Source organism: Aythya fuligula, chromosome 2 (genome assembly GCF_009819795.1).
Source record: "Aythya fuligula isolate bAytFul2 chromosome 2, bAytFul2.pri, whole genome shotgun sequence".
Taxonomy (NCBI): Eukaryota; Metazoa; Chordata; class Aves; order Anseriformes; family Anatidae; genus Aythya; species Aythya fuligula.
In genome coordinates this window covers 146,563,886-146,585,477 of record NC_045560.1, presented here as the reverse complement: position 1 = coordinate 146,585,477, position 21,592 = coordinate 146,563,886, and the positions used below count along the sequence as shown (strand labels likewise).

Here is a 21,592-nt window from a genome sequence, read left to right as displayed (position 1 = left end):
TAGAATTAACAATATAAAAGCTTGCCACTTTTATTTGCATACAAAACAGAAATGAAAGAGGTTCACAATAAATTATCAGTGTACTCCCACAGAACATTCTTGTGTATTTATATAATGTGGGTGAAAAAGAATTGCATAAACATAAGGCTTTGCAAAGGGGTAATAGCTGGGTTTAAGGAAACCTGATTATGCATTGTTCTTCGGTGAATTTAGTAGGGTTACTCCGCTAGTAAAAGCAACTCAACCAAAACTAAGAGAACAGAGTCAGCTGGATAACAAACATGGACCTTCCCGAATGGTTCTGTACAGCAACTTAACCAGATGAAGATTTTTTTAGATGCAGTTTGAGTACTGTCTCGAACAGTACTCTAGAGAAAGATCTACAAGTGATCCTTCCCCATCATCTAGCACCAACCCACTAACATACTAAGTTTCTGGCATGCAAGATAATCACCTTTATTTTGTGTGTCAGCTGGTCACGTACATTTATTTTCCTTTAACATAAGAGCTTGTAAACATCTTCCATGACAGGCAGGTACCCGAACAAAGGGCCAAATATAGATGCACATAAAACATTTCCCTTTCTGAACAGTTCATTGAGAGGGCTTTTTTCCGTTTGCCCTTTTGTGCACTGGAGCCTTGACGCTTCTCTTGGCTATCTTCCGTGTGAAGCGAGTAATTCCAGGGGATCTCAGTTCAACGGCTTCCATCTCTTCTCGAACAGGAGTAAACTCTGGTTGAGCAAGATGAGGTGATGGATAGGAGGACTGGGAGTATGGGGACGGGAGGGGGTAGGACCCGTGAACTACATACGGCTGTTGCTCACCATCATAAAGGTCCTCGGGGTCATAGATTTGGTAGGAGTTATGTGGCAACTGCACTACGGGGATGTCTTGATCGGTTGGCTCACCGTATCCACCTTAACCCACCACCACCAAGAGTATTCATATGGTTAACACAGGAGAAGGGGAGTAGAAAATTAAAGCATTCATTAGGAAATTGACACGTATTTTATATATATATATATAGCGCATGTGTGCATAGATATCATCTTTAAATACACATTTTTATTCACATAAAGGAACAGTGAAAACATTTAATAAAATTAATAAGCTGGAGCAATTGGAAACCCACCAACAGACAGCCAAGTTAGTTGGAAACCACCACCAAAATTTGTCTCATGTCCAGTTGTAATACGGTGCTTATTATACACTGCACAATCTGCCTGCTTTAGCTTATTCCAATTACGGGCTAGAATATATGATTAATGGGCAAAATGGGTCAGGCAATAACTTTTAGCAGTGCAGGGAAGCTAGGTGCATGTACAGCTGCCAGTAAGTTCATTAGTGGTAGTCAACATCGTTGATGGAAAGCACAGAGAAGTTCAGCATCCATATCTGACCTTCAGCCAAATGAGAACTGAACCAGAATGAGTCTTTCACCTTCTGGATTGGTAGCCATTGTAAGGGATGGGGCCTTCGAACAGGAGATGAACAACAGGGAAGGGAAACGAGGAGGAAAGGAGAGGAAGAGACGACAACAAAAACATTCACGTGAGTAAAACGTACGAATCAGTTCACGGGCAGATTAAAATGTAAACATCAAACAAATACGCCTTATGCATAACATTTGTAGTAACTAGTAATTTGCTAAAACAAATTTCAATTTTAGGTTGGGCAACACCACTTTTGGTAATTGTGTTAACTTCCTCCCATGGCTTTACCGTGCTCTAATGAAAAGGAAAGTAAGATACACAGAAGACTTAGAAAGAACCACTTTCTCCAGATCGTTTCACTTGTTAATCACGGACACGTGCACCCCTGTTTCAGGTTACACTATTACAGGTTTAGTAACGTTCATGCTGTCATGCCATGAAGAGGAAGTGGAGCGACACGTTGTAAAAACTACAAATGCTCAGCTCCGCCGTCACAAACATGAGGAGAGGGGGGACTCAACACACAGAGCGTTCAGTTGAGGTGGAGCAGGCTCGTGGACTAACACAAAGAGGTACAGGACAAAAAACCCAGTATGCTTCATCCGTTTCACAGGCCTGAATCAGATGGTGGACTCTGCTCGCTGCGTGGCCCCACAAAGAGCAGCGGCGTTGGACATGCGTGCGTGTAGGGAGCCAGCCGCATTTTGCCAGTAGCCTCCAGCTTACTTTGGCTGTTAGAAGGACGCGCTCCTTTTCCTTACCACCCCACCACTGAAACCGGGCAGCTCCGACCGCAGCCTACTCACCTCCCACGCCGTACCCCGCGCAGGAGGAAGGGTCGCAGTACCCTGGGGGGCCGGAGGGGCCCTGCGAGCCAGGGGGCCCCGTGTGGCCGGCGGGACCCCGCGGGCCCGGGGAGCCGGGAGGTCCTGGGCTGCCAGTTCGGCTTTCTCCTGGAGGCCCTGCGTGAAACGGGGAGATAAATGTGTGACTGGCATCTCGTAATAGCAGCGGGTCCAGGCCGCCTTGGCAGCGCCGCAGGCCTCGTGCTAGGAGGAGATGGCACCGAGAGCACTGTGACTACGTCCAGGAGGCAGCTTGAGCACGGGGGCTGCAGCTCCCTGCTCCAGCTCCCCCAGGCATGCCGAGGGAAAGGCTCCAGCCTCTTCCCTGTTCCTGAGAAGCCGCCGCGCTGGCTGGTGCTTTGTCTTCCGTGCCAGAGGCAGCTTCTAGCCAGAAATTTATACTAGTGTTTCTACTGAGCACGTTTCACCAAGTGCCAGACGTTTGGGAAGGCGGCTTCATGGGGGAGGACAGCCCTGGATGCCAGCATGGCTCTCATGTCCACCCACTAGTGCTGTGCCTTGATAGCAATCCTCTAATGAAAGAATATCCTGACAAAGTCAGTGCAATTTTATGCTGCTTTCAACAGGATTTGAGTATCGGTCTGTTTTTTCAGGAGCTAAATCTAAATCCCTTTGATTAATGTGCTGAATTCACGTACATTTCCCTCTCAGGTTACAGTTAGGTATGGCCTTGGGTCAAATAGGAAACAAACGCAATCAATCCAGATTAATTTTTACCTACCAGACACCGTCGCTGAAAAAAAAACAAAACTTAAAACATTAGAAAGGAGGGGTTTGGAGAAGCAATATATCACAGGGAAAAGGAAAATTCTTGTGTGACTGATGACACCATTGTGCATCATAGTAAGAGCCTTACAACAGTGGGGTGCCTAAATGCCACCTTCTTCACTGCATGAGCCCTAAAAGTGGAGGACACAGCCACAAAATTCCTAGGTGCCTTGCAGAGGGGTGAGAGCAGCGTAACCCAGCTGCCCCAGCCGTAACGACCTCACCTGTAGATCCTGGTGGGCCTCGGGGTCCTTGAGTTCCAACACCCGGGTTGCCTTTTTCTCCCTTCTCGCCCGGTAAACCTAAGGAAACGGCACTCATCAGAGCCACATCCTGCACAGCGCCGTGCAGTGGTTATGATTTAACCAGGGCTATGGTTCCATCCATTACTTTTCACTTAAAAACAGAGGGGAGAGGAGAAAGGAGGTGAAATAGAGAACTATTAGGTTCCTTTTTCCTCCCTTCTTCAATAGCCTCTCAAGGGAATCACGGTGTCCCTGGGGTCTTAACCATTCCTGCTGCCAGGGTGGATTCATCAGGGTGGTTTACCAGGGCACAGACCAGTTTCCAACTGCGCTTCCTGCTGGAAGGCTGCTTCTGGATTATGCCTAGGTCCAACTACAGTGTCAGAAGAATTGTCAGACCCTCACAAAGCTGTCTGTAAACTGTGGGACCCAGAAAAATCAGATTTTTAACGCTGCAGCCAATTTTCCTTCAAGCGTTCATCCACCAACCAGTGGTTCATCACAAATGGTTCCAGAAGAAAACTGAAAGTTATCAGAAGGCCTTAAGCTGCTGAAATGCAAGAAAAGTCTCACCACAGCCAGAATTCGTCCCCCAGTTGAAGCCCAGCTAAGAGCTTCACAGTCACAAAACTTTATTTTCCAACACACGCTGCCATACGGTTATGTTCCTGCACTTGGTCATGGCCCTGAATTTCTATCATTGGGGCTGATCCGTGAAGACCACAGGTCTAGGAATCCAGAAACAGTACAACATCCTTCCAGCTTTCCATCTCCTGCTCCTCTACCACTACGGCATCCTATAAAAACACTTCTGCATGCAGCGATCACAATGAGCGGTGTCGAACTGAAGTAGGTGTCAAAACTACAAATTCCAGACCCTGAGTTTCCACCGGCGACTTGGAAACTCTCATAAAGTCTGTGTTTGATTTGGATGGTTCAGAGACACAAAACCCAGGCTGGTTGTGGGACCGTCCCCCCATTTTCCAGACCTCCCAACGCTGGTAATTGCTCTCACTGCTTCCACACTTTCAGAATGAAAGCCAGCATAGAGCACCTTCATGAAAACAGAGTAGACAGAAAGAAGTGCTGCTAGCCTCACTGAGGCGCACTCTCCGATTTCAGCTGACTGGCCTGCTGCCGTCCCTTCTGCTCAGGTAACTGCTGCATCGAAGGAAAAACACCTACGAGGCACCTCCCGGGTGACTGCGTCCAGACTCTCGTTTTTACAAGGAGCCACAGAAGATTTTTTTTTCCTTTCTAAGCCAATTTCTGATGGATGCAAGTAGGAACAAGCTTTAACGGTGAAAGATTTTGCAATTAAACCCAGCACTGACAATGCATTGCTCTCCTTGAGTTTGTAAAATAAGGGTGTACAGGAAAGCAATCCGGTGGGTGCGTGTTTGTCTCACGTTGGTTGTTGGGCTTTCGATGGAGGTGTAAGCAAAGGGGGGGTGGGTCCCCATGTGGCCCCAGGAAAAGGAGCTCTCTTGGTTCCCTGGGGGCTGATACCAAGACCTGAAACAGAAAGGGAGGCAGGGAAAACCCTGTTTCCTGCATTCTCTTCCCCAGCTGAAGACTTGAGAAGCACCAAGACCCCACGCAGCACCCCTGGGGACTGGACAATCAGAAATCACAGCAGGGAGGGGATTCAGGATCCCCTGGAGAGTTCTGGGTCTGCTGCTGAGCGTGTGGCCACATGGAGCACTGAGGCCCTCGGCACAAGGACATGGACCTATTAGGACAAGACCAGAGGAGGGCCATGAGGATGACCAGAGAGCTGGAGCACCTCTCCTATGAAGACAGGCTGAGGGAGCTGGGGTTGTTCAGCTTGGAGAAGGCTCCGGGCAGACCTTACAGCGGCCTGCCAGTACCTAAAGGGGGCTACAGGAAAGCTGGGGAGGGACTCTGTGTCAGGGAGAATACAGCCTCCAGTCTCCTGAAACGGTGCTCTAACCATCCAGTCATGAGAACAAAGCTGGAAAGGAACTAGCAACCCCTCCCTTCTCTCAAGCATCCCTCACATCTCATCTTCCAATTTTCCATCTTGTTTGTACACAACTGCTTTCTTTTACAACTAAATCAGTTCCCACCTGGCTTTTTACAGGCAGATAATGAGCAAGCTCTGGCCAAACTGCAAGATTACTAAAACTTAAGTGAAAGTGAAGGAGTCTTAAGTGTTTAAATTACTCAAGCATCCTGAAATTTGCCAACATCTTTTCTTCTGGGATTCTTAGCGATGTAACTCTTGGGATTCCTGTTCTCTGAGAGTGGCCTCCCACTCCAGTACGGGCCCCCTGTTTGCAATCTAGCATTTAGTTAGAGCACAGACTGCAGTTTCAAGCTGCAGTGCTGTTCAGCACCTTTGACGAATGACTGCACTGCACAGCCCATGGCAGGAAGCAGTCCTAGGTGGCAGGGAGATGCTCTAATCCATTTTTATAGCACGGGGGGAACCTGCCAAAAAAACACATCTTCTGTGAATTCCACACATTTTAAAGATGACTTTCTCATGCAAACCTCCTGTCCTGCATTCCAAATGCAGTTTCCAGACATCTAAAATTTGCTTAGCCCCTTCAAACACGTGGAGAGTCTCCTCTGCAGTTCTCTACTTTTGCTGCAGGCTTTTTAAACAAGAGGAATTCATCAAGACTGTCCCTTTCCATACGTGCCCTGTAAGGAAACGCTGACTGTTTGCAAAAGGCACAGTGTGTGTGTGTGTGTGTGTGGATTGCTTTGTTCATAACCAGACTGGACCACGATAACCATGTGGGATCTACACAGATATTTAGTGTGATTGTTTATCCGACGTTATGATAACATTAAATGGTGACCTCAAAAACAATTGCCACAATATTTTCAAATCGCTGCCTTCCATGCACTCGGTTATTCTTTACACACACAAGTACACGCAGCCATACACGATGTTCCCAGGAGAAATTCCTGTAAGCAGCGATAAAAACAGAACAAATCTACTCAGGCTAATAATAAGACACTTGCCCTGAGACACGCTATGAAGCTCTTGCATGGGGCAAACTTTCTTTGAAATCATGTGGATATCCAGTTCCTAGAGCAAACACACTGGAGGCCAAAAGACAAGTTTGCTTCAGGTTTCTCGCAGTCTGCTTTCCAGAAAAGTGTACCCAAGTGGAAGACAACATAAACACTGAAGCAAGAATAACCTAGTCCTACGGCAAACCTCACATGAGCTAAAATCAAGCACTCTGTGAGCTCCACTAACGGGCTTCCCACCAAAGGGCTTTACTAAGCGTAAGCAGATTCACATGGCCATGGTTAGCAGCTCCCTCCTCTCAACAACATTCAGACTTCATCCATTGCTCTTTACATCACCCAGAAACGACCTCACTCCTGTGTTGGTTACTCCAGTGGTTAATCCCTGGTAGGGATAAAAGGTATGCATCAAAAATTGACATTTGGGTTAGGGTGGCTTCAAATCCTAGTAACTGTTTACAGGTTCATGCCTGGACTTACTTCAGCTACACCATCCATCTCTCCCCCTTCAAGTTAACTGTTTTTATGTCTCGTCCCTAGCCAAAATAAGCAATGGCTTGGGTTCAGCCCACGGAGATCACAAGCAACTGAAATCAATTATTTCCAACTCTCTGCTAAAGATCTCTCTGATAGCATCAGTTATTAAAAACAAAAAGCAAGATCGTGAACACATTCCTAGCAAAGAAAATTAAATGTGCATGGCTTCTCCACAAAGAAAAACCCAAGGTATCGTTCTTTAAGAGAATATTGTCATTTGGGAAGAAGTGCATATACAGCAACTGAGAAAAATTAAAACAGGACCTAAAATCCTCCTCTTTTACAGATGCTCAGTTGTAACCATAATATATTATAACACTAGGTGATTTATATTTTTTTTTTATCTAGATGAAGCTAAAATTGGAAATAAAAATATTTGACTCAACTGGCAAAAGTTCCTTTTAATTCCATTAGAACATTGCCATCAGAACCACAAACATGGGGCATTTGATAACATGTTAAACTAACCCATTCCTATAAAGCCAGACAGCAAACACAGATGAAGCTGTACTTGAGTACACTGACATTCCACTTGAGAGCCTGGGTATTTGTTGTATTTTAGTAACAGTGAGATAGAGTGAGTGGCCACAAGTTTTGTGCATCGCTTCAGGACACGTGATAAGGGCCGAATTCCACCCAATGGCAGGACAACAACTGCATTTTCACAGCATTTGGAAGCTAGAAGTGGATCAGTGTAACCTTTACTATGGATTTTATGTTATTCAGAAAACCACTGAAGTATTATAAAAATACCTGAAAAAAAGATAAATAGAAAGAAATTGTACTGAATCTTTGCCTTTTTATATTATTTTGCAGAAGCCGAACTACTTCCTGAGCACTCAGAAGCCAGACACTAGCTATTTAAGTCCCAGTTCATGCACACAAAATCAAAACAAAAGCTGTTGGAGTGAGCTGAAATAAAAATAGAAACCAGTGCTGCGAACTAGTTAAAATAACAGAGATCAGTGCTGTGAATAATCAGTTTGGATGTATTTTTTTTCCAGCTCCTATGTTTATGCAAATATGTAAAACAGCAAATTCCTAGTAGTTTATCTGGGATTAGATATCATAACGCATAAGACAGTGGGGCTTCCTTGATCTTTATGACTGGTTTGATGGTCTGTTGGGCCACCACTAAGATGTTAATACTGCTAACAAGCATACAGGGGTTTCCAGAGATGTTTCTGCTCACGTTATTAGAAAACTGAGTAACAAACATGTTACTGTGATCCCGATCCTTTCACTGACGTCAACACAAAAGACTCTGCAAACTGAATCTGTCAAGAGAATGACTTCTCCTCCTCGCCGAGGTGGTCCTTCGGAATGACTAGCTCCGTGTAGTCCTAGTGAGAGACCGCATTCAGGAATGGGACAGCCTGGACCTAGAAGTTCAAGTGGAGGTTTCTAACAGAACTCGAAGCCACTCTCTCGATCCAAGTCTCCTTCCAAAAAAATCTGATTAAAGCCTGGCAGGCTGACAAGGTAAACAAAGGGGAAGAAGCTATTGGCCGGGCAAATTAGCAGGGAAGTTCACTGGTTTCGAGATCTTCCACTGCTGACATTTTCCAGTAAAGCTCTCTTCGGTGCCTAATTTTGAAGCAGTTCCATGCGCTGCTTCCAAGGTCCCCATTTGTCACAGGTCTGGACTGGATGGGTGGTGGGCAGGAGAGGGGAGGGAGAGGAACCAGTGAGCCTCCCCCCACTTTTTTTCTTCCTGCTGTAGCACCTTTCCGTTCAGTTCAGGGCCTGTAACAGGTTCTTGCAGCAATTCCAACAGCTCAAACTCAGAGAAAATACAAACAACACCCTACTAGATAAACAAGTGGGTCTTTTTTCCCTTCCAATGCCTATTAGTCTTTAGCGTGCCCTGCTGACACTGCTGTCACCGTTCCAGTGCATTTTCTGTATTAAGGACGGAGGCTGACTTCTCAGAGTTGCTAATCTGGCACTGCTCTTAACATTAAATTAACCTCACATAGAGCCAAAAGGTGGTGACATCAGTGAAAAGAAACACATTGTTCCCAAAGACTCCAAGTGGCTGGCTGGAGATCTTCATGACAGGACTGTAAATCGGGACTTGCAGAACAAGTAAAATGCAAACAGTGCTTCAGAAGACAGCAGGGGGTGATGGGTTTCGAGTTCATTTACCCTCCTCTCTGTAGTCACTGGGAGCTAAAAAAGCTTCCGTCCAGAAGCAGAGCAATTTTTATTTGTTAATTCACTGTATATGTAACTAAGAAGCGAGAATTGGGAATGCACAAGAAAAATCCGATCAATCTCCTCAAACACGAAGCTGGTAAAAATAATTTCTACTTTTTGCTGCTGTGGTTTGGAGTTAGCTTAGAGCAATCCCTTAGAAGAAGACTATGAAAATGTCAAATCAAAATGTATCTTTCTGTTAAATAAACTGCTGCTATATCCATCATGCATCAATCTACAATTTCAGTTGTGTCTGAAGAAATTAAATCCTCAAGACTAATCAATGAATCCTTATTTTTCCCTAGGTTCTGAACTAGCTCCTTCCCCTTCCTTCCAGGTTCTGTTCAAGGTTGTAGTTATGTGAATGTCCTAAAAACCATCCTCACTCCAAATGAACTAGCTAATTACTTAGTATTTAAGTTTACATATAGATTTTTCATTCTTAAAACAATCTTCTTCTAAGCTATAAATACAGTAAAAGACTCAGTTTTTGGCATCACACTTCAGGAAAATCTGCAGCGTTCTGGCTGACTGATTATATTTCTTGAAGTATGCTCGATAAGAGCTTGCTCTCTACCAAGTATGAAACTCCCCACAAGCACAACCTGCCAAAATCAGTCCCTTCTAACATCAATTATCTACAGAGACAGTAAAAGGAACATAAAAGCCACATTGAAGTGCATTATTTTGTTATAACCACCTCATACTCTTTTTTTAACATGCTTTTACTGTTTCAGTACTCACACTCTTGCCAATGTTGATTCCTGAAGATGAACACTACCAACAGAAAGTTAGCCCCCACCATGTTCCATTGACGTGACTGTATCTAATCACTCTGTGACTTCACGGCACTACAACATGCAGGTCTGGGGCTCGGCACAACAAACACAATGGGCAATGCACGCTAAATACTGGATGGGTTTCCCTTTTTATACCCCGTGCTTTTGGTTTCTCCATTCTCCAGTAAAATATTTTGTGTGCTTAAACAATTCCTGCCTGAGAGGCCATTTAAAATACATGAGTATGACTATGGAAGCAACTACCCTGAGATCTGCATTCATTCTCTGGGTCACCACTTTTGAAAACAGTTCCTAACTTGCTGCCTCTTCCAGTTTTCTTTCATCCTTTCCTCTGCCCTCTCCTTCATAATTCTTTCTGGACAATGTCTTCTCTCAACTGGAGCAGGCAGCACCACAACTGAGAGGCCAGGACCCAAAATCATGCCTCTTTTTTACAGAATTAGAATTATGGTCTTGAGGAGAAGAAAAGACCAAAAAACTCACAGGTCCACACAAAGACTTTATCTTCAAATCAATGCTTTAACGCTGGCCGTCATGGCTACTGAGAACTAGAACTACTGAGTTCCCGAACTGAAACGCCTTCAAAATAATTTGCTTTTTAAATTCCAGTTGGCAGATTTTGTAACAGCAACACCAATTCATTGCTCTTGAACACCACATTTGTCTCTTGGGCTTTTGGTCACTTCCTTGTGTGAGGGTCTTCAAAGCACTTTTACAAACACAGACTCAGTGCTACCTCTGTGAGGTTTGTGCTATGAAGATTTCCAGGGTTGCATAGAGAGTAAACCAAAACATGGAACTTGTTTCTTTATTATACGATGCTGGAGGAGGAAAGGAGAAAGGGACAGAGCCTACAAGTAAGAATATAGAGAATTCTTGTACGTGAACAGTTCATTATATTATTTCTCTGTGATCTCACCATTTCCTGTCCTTGATCCCCTAATCCCTTATAAACTATGATTTTTTCCCTCTTCTGACAAACTTGCTCCTTTCAAATGACCATAACTCAGAAATCTTCTGATGGACACGTCCCAAGTTCAGCAGAAAAGCTCAATCTTTCTGCAACACAAACCTATCAGTTTTGCAGCTGACCTTCTCCAATAGCTCCTTTGCTTACACTTAGAAACCTCCCGCTTACTGCAGAGTCCTACTACAATGCAAATGTGACGTGCACAATTAGATACCACCAATATTCAACACAAGTTATTAAACTTGTCTGATCCTATCAAATCACACATTACCTTCATGACTAAGAGCTTTCATTATGGTCTGTATTGAGCTCAACAATCAGCTAGAGAGAAAACTTTGTCCTCAGAAAACATTTATCCAGGAGACAAAAGCCACCACAATGTATCAGGAAAGAGAGGTATATTTTTGTATACATGAAGCACGAAGCCTACCTCTTTCTCCTGGTCTTCCTGGTTGACCAGGAGTTCCTGGAAACCCTTGCATGCCTGGTGATCCTTGCTCACCCTGGGGCCCTGGAGCCCCTGGCCGACCTGGCTCCCCAGGAGGTCCTGCAATGGTTCGTGTTGAGACAGACTGGCTTGGAATCTGGTTCAGGATTGAGTTATATCTGGCCATATGACCTGTCAAGAGAAAAATGTCATCGTTTTCAATTTGCAGTGGAGAATCTGGTTCAGTGAAATTTGAAAAGAGCACTGGCAGGTCCTCAAGGCTGTGGCCTGTCGTGCTGGGGAACTTCAATAATGTGAAGTTGTGTGTTGTTGATGGAGAAACTGTGGTTTAGGGAATATATAGAAAAGGCGAAGAACTATTGTCTAGAATCTCATTTCCTTGCTTTGATGGGGTTTTTGGTATTTTGTCTGTAAAATTTTAAAATTGTTACCACAAAAGCTTCTGTATACTCTAATAACTTGGAGACAATTCAAGGTCTTTTTTTAGATATCTGATGGTAATGAGCTGTAGTTGGACACAAATTCAGTTGAACATAAATCTAATTGGACTATAAATACTGACAGCCTAGCCTAAAATGGACAGATCCCCATGAATGCTCTGAAAAGCATCATATTTATAAGCAATTGTGGCAGGAAGAGATGTATCCTAGAGATAGGAGCACATGAACTATCACTGTACTTACCCTGGATAAGTTGTTCACACACTTGACGAGCAACAGCACGCACCATTGCTTGGGACTGGAGATCACCCTGGATAACAAAAGCAGCAGTGTAATACAGTTTTACATCATTTCTGTCTTGAAAATGCTCAGTGCAATGAAAAACATTTATTACCCCTGAGAGATTATATCCTTGCAGATGAGAAAAAAAGCCTAAGAAGTTTAGGGATTTCCCTGGTTGCCATTGCTGTTTTTAGCCAGCAAACAGAGGTCTGAGAAGATAACCCTAGTGAGAGATTTGGGAATGTGCTTAATGCCATATATTTCTCACCTTCAAAATATTAATATAGCTATATATAAGGCAGTGACTGGAATAGAAGGAAGTTTTCCTGATTGCACAGGAGAAAACTATTGTGCCTGTAAACACAGAGAACAATAAATCATCGCAGAAAGCATTTTACAAAATACAAGGCCAGAACAGAAAAAATATGGCAGCTAACAAGTGAGCACACTTACCCGCTCACCCCTTTCTCCCTTAGGTCCAGGAGCACCCTATGGAAAGATTCAATACAAAATTAATTCTTGTTTTGATCCATCTTAAAACTTTTAACCCTTAAATATTTTGTCCCTTGCAACATGAACAAAAACTAACAAAGGTTTCAGGAAGCTATGTACCAATAACGAATATACTTTTTCCATTTCAGTACTCATAAAAATGTTCACCTTTGCCAATTACATGGAGAGTATATGACTTTCTCAGGGGTTTGTCACACACTGAATTCTCTTGTTTAATATGGCAGCAAGGACAGGCCACCAGGAGATATACGTTCATGGCTCAAATGGGTCTAACATTAGCATTGAATATGAAAGGCTAATGGGAGACAAAAGTTTGTAGCATTTGTAGAAAATTTAGTATGACAGTCAAGATAATACTGTCATGCTGGTAAAGATCATTATGCATTGGGACAAGATACATGGGGCAGTTACAACCTCACCAACGGAGGCTTTGGGGGTAGGCTAAATATCCCTCAGGAGCTCCTGAAGCAAGGAAAAGTCTGCATGAAGAGTTAACCAGCTGACTGACACATGCTTAAAACATAGTTTTTATCCTACCCTGCGAGGGAGATAGGGACCTATGAAGACTGCAAGATTATTTTTAGGCCTATTTTATATTGCTCTATTTTGGGGAAAGATAGTGATTGAAATTCAATTAGTTTTCACCTACCTAGCTGTTTTTGTAGAACTACTAAACATTTGCAGTAAAGGTCTTACATGGCTCACAGGAATATCTACATTCTAGGAGATTTAGTTGAATTATCTGCAACATGTGTTTGGATATGAATTGAACAGGCAACATGTTATACATTGATAGTAATAAGTTCCATAGCTCATCAAATCTTACTAGATTTCATGATTGCACTTAGAAACTATGCAAAATTGGGCATGAGGTTATTACCTTTGCTTACACATTATTAGTCATTTCACTCCCACTTAACCAAATAAATATGCTTGCATTGGACTAGGTCTCCAAAGCAAAATGGATTTTGAAAAAATAAAATAAAATCTGTTTTAGAGGTCCACTGTAAATCTTCTAGCTCTGTCTTTTATGTAATTTATACACTCATTTTATAATTGGATTCTTTTCTTCTAGTTAAACTGTTTTATTTGATAATAAATGAAATAATATTTGAAAGAAGAACTTAGTATTAGAGGTTCTTAATACAGACTTTAGGTGTAGAGGGTGTAATTCTGAATGGAATTGCTGGTCAAATTTCCCGCAGCTGAAATTTTAGAATACTATTACAGAAAAAGCCCTGATCATTAGTCAGTTGCCCTGACGTAAACATGAAGTAATCACTAAAGACAGTTTTTTATTCATACAATATTTTCACAGTTTGAAAGTCAGAATAAAGTTATTATGGAAATATTCAGGTTAATCAAAAGGCACACTTTAACTTGTAAAGCAAAGGAATAAAAGGAGAAAGCAATGACACAGTGACTACAAATTTATATACCATTATGTTTTTACTTCCGTGATTTAATCTTTTCTTTTGACTCTCTCATACCAGTATTCCAAACACTGTATGTAAGATCAACAAATAAATTAGGTATGAAAAATGAACCAAGAAAGACCAATATGACATTCTGATTAACTAGCTGCAAAAAGATTGTAAGCTATAAATCCTGAGGAGTGCTGAAAACAGTGAAGCCAGAATCAGAAACCAATGAATGCACAAGAGCGAATATATTCATATTAATGTATTTTACTCACAGGAGCTCCAACATCACCTTGTGGCCCCTGGCTTCCTGTAACACCTGGAACACCTGGAGCACCAGGTATGCCCTGCAAGGAAGAGAGAAAGAAAATACTTATTGGTGATGGCAATTAACATCCATGAGGCCCACTAAGAGAAATACTGTGATGGAGAGAATGTCCACAGAGCAATATTCTTTCACTTAGAATTTAGGGATCATTTAGAGATGCAATGTTAAGCACAGGTACATATTGAAAGAAGAAGGTCACACCTTTTGTGGCAAAGTGTGATCCTTTACAAAATCCTATGGCCAATGATTCAAATAAGAGGTAGATTCAAATAAGAAGCAGACCATTTTTCTTTTTTTAAACATTACTGAAATTGAAATAAATAAAAATTATCCTTACCCCCCCAAAAAAAAAAAGATTAAAAGTTCCATTTCTGAATTTCAGAAAAATTATTAAATCTGCTTGCTGACCTCTACCTCCTGCTCTACAGAGGAGCTAAATATTATGAACCAAACGTTAGGCATAGAGTTCTATTTATTCTATGTGATTAGCAACACATGTCATTAATGGAATGACAGAAAAGATTTGGAAAGTACGTTAAATAGGTAAAACATTTTTTAAAAGCACTAAGTATTAATTTAATAATTAAATAATTAAAATTTTGCAGTGCCAGAAATGAATGTAATTTAACTGCAGCAGAAAAAACTTCGACTGCTCCTTACCAAAATTATGGACATGGAAAATTTTTTAGTCCTGTCCCGATAGCAATCAAGGTAGCTGCTGACAAGAAGCAGCAGTGACCTAATCCAGCCTGTTGTTCAGACAGAGATCTAGTGTGGAAATGAAGACAACAAAAGCAGGGAACGCAGGGAGTGTGAGATTCTACAACAGTGCTGAATTTGATCTTGATCAGGTTCTTTTATACCTTCTCCACACAAAAGGAGAAATGCTACAAATGGTCTTTCTGTGGTCACAGAATCACAAATGAGTCCTAAATTGCCGGTGTTTTTGTTTAATTTATATATACGCCACAGATTCACAGGCTGCCAAGTTGCTCATACCATGTAACCTGTTCTTATCATCTGTTTCTAGATGAACAGGGAAAAATCCCATGCAATAGAATTTTCTCATTTCTGATACTACTTAATAAAATAAAACATATTAAAAAATTCAGTGAGGTACTGTGAATTACTACAAAACAATGGTTTCCATTCAGAGCTCAAAAAATAAGTGAGTCTTTTACAATTACTGAACTGTTTTCTTCTGTTATTTTTAAATTTAGGAGCTTATTACTGCTTCAATTTATTAGTTCAGTATTCAGAAGAAGAAAAGCAAAAATCAGGAGACTGTCCATGGGATTTTAATTTTTTAATATCTATTTATTTCAATCAGTACAAGCTCTTATGTTTCCTGATGTGGCCAACTGTAACAAAACAACTTAATACTGCCAAGTTACAGTGTATATTATTTGTATGATAAAATCCTTTAAAATAGTAAACACAAACACAGATGATATTTACACATTAATAACAAAATTTTAGGTCTGGATTTTGACACCCTGATCCAGATGATCGTGGATTTCATTTGATCTACTTGCAGAGAAGGGGACTGTGCTCAGAGTCAGCAGAAATCTGGGCGTTGGTTTTACACATGTCATATCACAAATAAAATAGGTTGTGCTTCAATATATCTGCAGTACCCCACATCTTCCTGGTATATTTGAACTGTTCCTGACCAACAGGTTACCACGGACTGGGCAACCCAACAATTGTTGGGCTGACAGATAATTTCCCTTCAGATTACAAGAGCATAATATAGAAACCTTCTCCCTTGACTTAATTGAGTATGAGCTAAGTAAATAGCATGAGGATGGAGTGAAAAAGGCATTTCCAGGGTGCAAACATGGTAGGTACATCTAGACACAGAAAGTTCTGCCAGTTGAAGACCAAAGATGGTAGAAAAGAGAACTAAGATGCACGTGTTGCAGGAAAAAGAGCACCAAGAGCACAGCCCTGAGAAAAGTACTTGAGAAAAACTGATTTGAGAGGGTGGTCAGGCACTGGAACAGGCTCCTCAGGGAAGTGGTCATGGCAGCAAGCTTGCCAGAGTTCAAGAAACATTTGGTCAATGTTCTCAGACATAGGGTTTGATTTGTAGGTAGTCCTGAGTGGAGCCAGGAGTTGGATTCCATGATCCTTGTTGAACCCCTCCAACTTGGGATATTCTATGATTCTCTATGATTCTATGCATTGAGAATACTCAACACCATCAGCAGTTTTACCTAAGTTAAATCTGCCAAAAATGTATTAACCTTGTCTAACCACCCCCACTGAGAAGATGTGAGACTGATTCCAGAGGCAACATATATCTTGCTCAGAAGGCAGAATGTGGCTTCTGCTGTCTTTCTTGATTACTTTATTAGATTATTTGAATACCTGCACACACCTCCAGCCACAGCAAATCTGAGCAATTCACTTCAACTAACAACCCTAACTGGAATTTCTTACAAAAAATAAATTCTTGCCCTCAATGTTAACAGCATTAATTTCCCTTATATAGTGCCATTATTTAGCTCAAGAACAAACTACCAATCTCTTGGTGGAACAACTCTCTCTCCTTCCCATGGGAGACATTTTTTTCTTGAGCTGAGTGAGAACAGAAAGCAATGACACTGGACAAGCAGCTCTCTGCCAGCCCTGTGAGTCATGAGAATTTCAGCTTCCAAGGAGAACCCTTGGCCTTGGCCTATCCACTGATGCCCAGATAACAGAGTGACCCCATAATCCCCCAAAGTCCTGCTTACTTGTACAGTAAAAAATTCCATGGGCAATACTCACCACTGGGCCAGGAGGTCCTTGTGGGCCTGTGGGTCCATCTTTGCCAGGAAGGCCCTAGGAAAGAAAAAAATGTATATAATATTATCAGCTTTTTATAAATAATTTGTTAATCTGTTCCATTTCATTTAGAAGGGTATTTCTCTCTTTTTTTTTTAATCTTTTTTTTTTTTTTCTTCTTAAATTAAGAACTGGTGGTAGTGTTTTTTTAGAAGAAAATCCTCTTATTTGCCCTGGGGAGAGTTTGTTTCTGGAAAGGAGCTATAGCATAGCCAATACTTTAAAAAAAATCCAGCTATAGTCTCACTGTATTTTTGAAGTAAGAAGTAGTAATACAAAATCCTTTTGTAATGGCACTTTTCACCTCTGGGTGAATTTCTCTTATAAAGCTGCCGTAACGTGGCAGATGAGAGGGTACACTGGCAAACTTCTCTCCAACAAGATGCATTCTGTTCTCACTGCTTGCAACTGTTCGCAGTCCCATGGATTAAGTGCTGAAAGATGGTAACTGCGAGTATATCTCTCTGCCCAGCAATACTGTACACATGTACAAGCTATCACAGAGGTCCTGACTCAGGAAGCAGCATAATGAGAATTCGATAGGAACACTCATGTGGTTTACATTATGAACATGCTTCAGAGCTTCCAGAAATGAGAGCCAGAAACTAAAGATAACTTGGAGACTGGAAAGCAAGCAAATCAGAGAAGAAAGACTGACCAGATGTAGAAGAAAATACACTATCAGTAAAGTATTCTTGCAAATTAACCAAAGTACACACTTTGTGTCCACATGCTATAAAGCATGGGTTTCTGAGCAGCCTAGTGATAAGTTAATTACTTAATTAATATACAAAGCAAAAAGGAGAAATATGACCTTATTACTGGCTCAAGACCAGAATCTAGACATATAAGTAGAAGGAAAATGAGGCTTTGAAAGTGTTTGTGCTCACACACAGAGTAAAGAACATTCTAGTTCTTGGTATCCTGTAGAGCTTCAGAAAAAAAGTTTCTTTTTTGTTTCATACTTTTTTTCTGATTTTTTTCTCTTACACTATTTTAGTAATGAATATGGCATGAACTAGAATTAGTATGCTTTACGTAGTTTAGAAACTGAATCAAAACTGCTTTCATGTGGCATAAATAAATGGTTTGGGAATATTATCTCTCATGTACCTGGGAAGGATTGTTTTAAATTCCACCAGACAGGTGTTTCAATGGTAAAATAAGCCATATAATCAATTCATGTTATGTCAGCTATGCATCCTTTGGCTTGATAAAGAAATACTTTCCTATTTCATAGCATAGCCAATGATTTCTGAAGCTTCAAGGTACAAAGCAGGACCTCCATAACAATAAGAACAAAAGCAAACATATCACCACAGTGGCACTGAAATAAAGATACCGTAGCACAGCAGTTATAGGACATATACAGAGAAACGGCTGCAAGCCCAGCTCAACCCAAATAAATTTCCACAGTAAGGAAAGCACGTTCAGACTTCAAAATTGGTATTTCTAGAGGAAACCAAGGAATGGCATAAGAAACTTTGAAGTGCATTGCAAACGATGAAATCGGTTTTCAGACGCTCTCAGGAAGAAGCATTTAGTTGAAAAAATTCAATGACAGCTGCCAGCAACTTTATAGTAACATTGAAGCCCCTATAAGATAACACAAATTACACTATTGACATGTTTTTGTAATCTGTATCACCTTCAGGAAAATTAACACCTTCACATTTACATGTATATTTCATTTTCAAAGCAAAATTTTAAATCTCCACTTATTTTTGATCAGTGCTAATGCAGGATGAAAATTGGTTGGACCCTCCTAAGTGCTTAATTTTCCTAGTGGGGAAGGAAATGGAAAGCCTTCCATTGACTACTAAGATCTAGCATAAAAATAACATTGTACGTCCATCCCTTCTCCCATCCAAGTTAAAGAGTAGAGCTAACAGAACAATCACAAATATCACATTTTCTATTAATATAATTCACAATTTCTTTCTTCTAAGCACTGTTCTTACTTTTGGCTGCTCAGGAATCATCTCCTGTCTACTCTCCTAGGATTCATTTCTCTTGGCACTGTGTCTGTATTTCTTGGCCACATAGAATCACCTCCTACTGTACTTGTTAATCGTGAAATTGGCTATTTATAAATGAAGTCAAAGAGAGGTTTGAATCACGGGAGAGCATGGAGATATCTGTTTGGTCAGGTTAAAGGCCAAACCTCTTTCTTTATGCTGCTCTGATGTTACTCAGATCACCTGATGGCCAGAAAGGATCTGATACTCATTCTCAACTTGTGAGCAGCGAGCAGAGGAGATTAGAAGGTAACAGGAAACTGGCAGACAGACTGTGAATGTATTTCTTCTGGCTCTTTCTCCCATTATTTTTGGTCCGTGTAACGCAGAGGAAATACAGCACTGTGAGAATTCACAAGCTGTATTCAGAGCACTGAAGCCTTAAAGATGTTATTTGCTCTTCCATTTGCTGAAATTTCTTCTTTGCTTAGCTATCTCTAGAATGGCTGGAGGGACTGCACAGCACAACAGCACTTTATCTCTGATGGGGTCATAGGCAGGATAGGAATGACTGTGTACAACGACACCAATGGGCCACTGCATGACCAAGAGCAGGATGGGAGAGATTTAGATGTGTGACCTCAAATGCAGGGCAATTTAGACTCAAGATGAGTATTATTTTGCAAGGTCAACTTGAACTGGAGCATATTTTGCTAACAGCATGAAAAACAGTTGTGGATAAAAAATATAGCTGCAATGATTTATTTTTATTTTTTTATTTTTAGAAATATTATTATTATCTGGAATAAAAATGGCATCACGGAATACAGGCACCACCTAAATCCCTATAAAACCTCAACCCTATCGAAGACAGTGGAGACTGACGATGACTTCACTAGAAGCTCTTCAGCTTTTGGTAGCTCAAAATTTGTTTGTGGAGAAACAATTGTTCAAGTAAGACTAGACACTGGCAAAACCTCAACTGAAGCTACCGAGTTCAGGCTTGAAGGACCTCCACGTACAGCTTTTGAATATGTCTAAAAAAAAAATGAGTGCAAGCTGGGACCCATGACTGCTTCACCTTTCTTTTCTTCTTTTTCTGATGAAAATTTCAAAAAGTAATGCTCCTCCTCTCAAAACAACACCCCGTGACCATCAGAGAAATGTTACTAAACACTTTCAGTGTATTAATCTGAGGTGTAGCTCCCAAAAGATTTTGAACCAACATGAGCTATTTTCAATTAAAGTTAACACAGAAAAAGAGCAGAAATGTGGCTTTCGGGAAGCTTTGCTTAGAACACAGACCTTTTATTCAATCACAAAAGGCTAGTTCTGTCTCAGCACACAATCAAAATGTTGACTGAGCATTTCCTCTCTTCCTTGTGAAACTACCAGTGCTGTCTGTGAGCTGATAGTCTGAAATCAATTCCTTATTAATTCTTCATAATTTAAAACATATTTTTTGCATATTTTTGTTAATTACTCATGTTTTAACTTCAGTGTTTGCAGTGTGCTACTAAAATGAAAACCTGGAAGACAAGATTCCTTTCCTTCTGTATCTGCATCCCTCTGACTATGTTTTTGCTTATAAATTAAACAGATCCCTAGAGCAAAAGACGTGGCACAGCTCCTATTGACATGCATAGCTGCACTTCCGCGCCTTCCTGGAAAAGAATCTGTGGTTCCTAGGGGACGGCGGATTGAATGTGAGTCACCAGCACTACTCTGTAACAAACAGGACCAACCACATTCTGGCTGCAGGAGCACAGCCAGCAGGTTCAGCAGCAGGTTCAGCAAAGCCATCCTTCCCCTCTGTTCAGACTACCTCTGGAGTGCTGTGTACAGTTTTGGTCTTTCCAGTACGAGAAAGATCAACGTACTGGAAAATGTACAACTGAGAGCCACCAAACTGGCCTGGAGTTGGAGCACAGGGCATATGAAGACAGGCTGAAAGACACCGAGCTGAACATGAGCCAGCAGTGTGCCCTTGCCACTAAGAAGGCTTGCAGCATCCTTGGCTGTGTTAGGCAAAGTTTTGCCAGCAGGTCAATAGGGGTGATCCTTCCCCTTTACTCAGCACTGGAGAGGCTGCACCTGGAGTGCTGTGTCCAGTTCTGGGGGTCCCAGTCCAAGAGAGACAGGGACACACTGGGAAGAGTCCAACGGAGGGCTACCAAGATGGTCAAAGGACTGGAGCATCTCTCTCATAAGGAGAGGCTGAGAGAGCTGGGACTGTTCAGCTTGGAGAAGAGGAGGCCCAGGGAGGGTCTCATCAATGTGTATGAAGACCTAAAGGCAGAGTGCAAAGAAGACAGAGCCAGGCTTGTTTTGGTGGTGTCCAGTGCCAGGACAAGAAGAAATGTGTACAAACTGGAAGAGGACAGGATCCATCTGAACATCAGGAAGCATTTCTTTACCGTGTAGGTGACTGAGCACTAGCACAGGTTGTCCAGAGAGGTGGTGGAGTCTCCCTCCTCAGAGACATCAAAAGCCACCTGGACATGGTCCTGGGCACCCTGCTCTGGGTGTCCCTGCTGAAGC

The 21,592-nt window shown here is 41.7% G+C and overlaps 1 protein-coding gene across 5 annotated transcripts in view; it reads right to left on the bottom strand.

Moving 5' to 3' along the window:
• Nucleotides 1-21,592, bottom strand: part of COL14A1 (collagen type XIV alpha 1 chain) — a 124,868-nt gene continuing 103,276 nt past the window's right edge. For 2 of the 5 annotated variants that reach the window (XM_032181214.1, XM_032181215.1), the window contains exons 41-49: nucleotides 17,037-17,090; nucleotides 14,209-14,280; nucleotides 12,453-12,488; nucleotides 11,961-12,027; nucleotides 11,260-11,448; nucleotides 3,294-3,371; nucleotides 2,242-2,397; nucleotides 827-919; nucleotides 1-733 (exon numbers count right to left, since the gene is read on the bottom strand). In XM_032181214.1, coding sequence (XP_032037105.1) covers nucleotides 594-733; nucleotides 827-919; nucleotides 2,242-2,397; nucleotides 3,294-3,371; nucleotides 11,260-11,448; nucleotides 11,961-12,027; nucleotides 12,453-12,488; nucleotides 14,209-14,280; nucleotides 17,037-17,090 — 885 coding nt within the window. In that variant the 3' untranslated portion in view covers nucleotides 1-593. Of the gene's footprint in view, nucleotides 1,477-2,241; nucleotides 2,398-3,293; nucleotides 3,372-11,259; nucleotides 11,449-11,960; nucleotides 12,028-12,452; nucleotides 12,489-14,208; nucleotides 14,281-17,036; nucleotides 17,091-21,592 lie in introns of all 5 variants that reach the window. The other 3 variants (XM_032181212.1, XM_032181213.1, XM_032181216.1) reach the window with 2 other exon arrangements.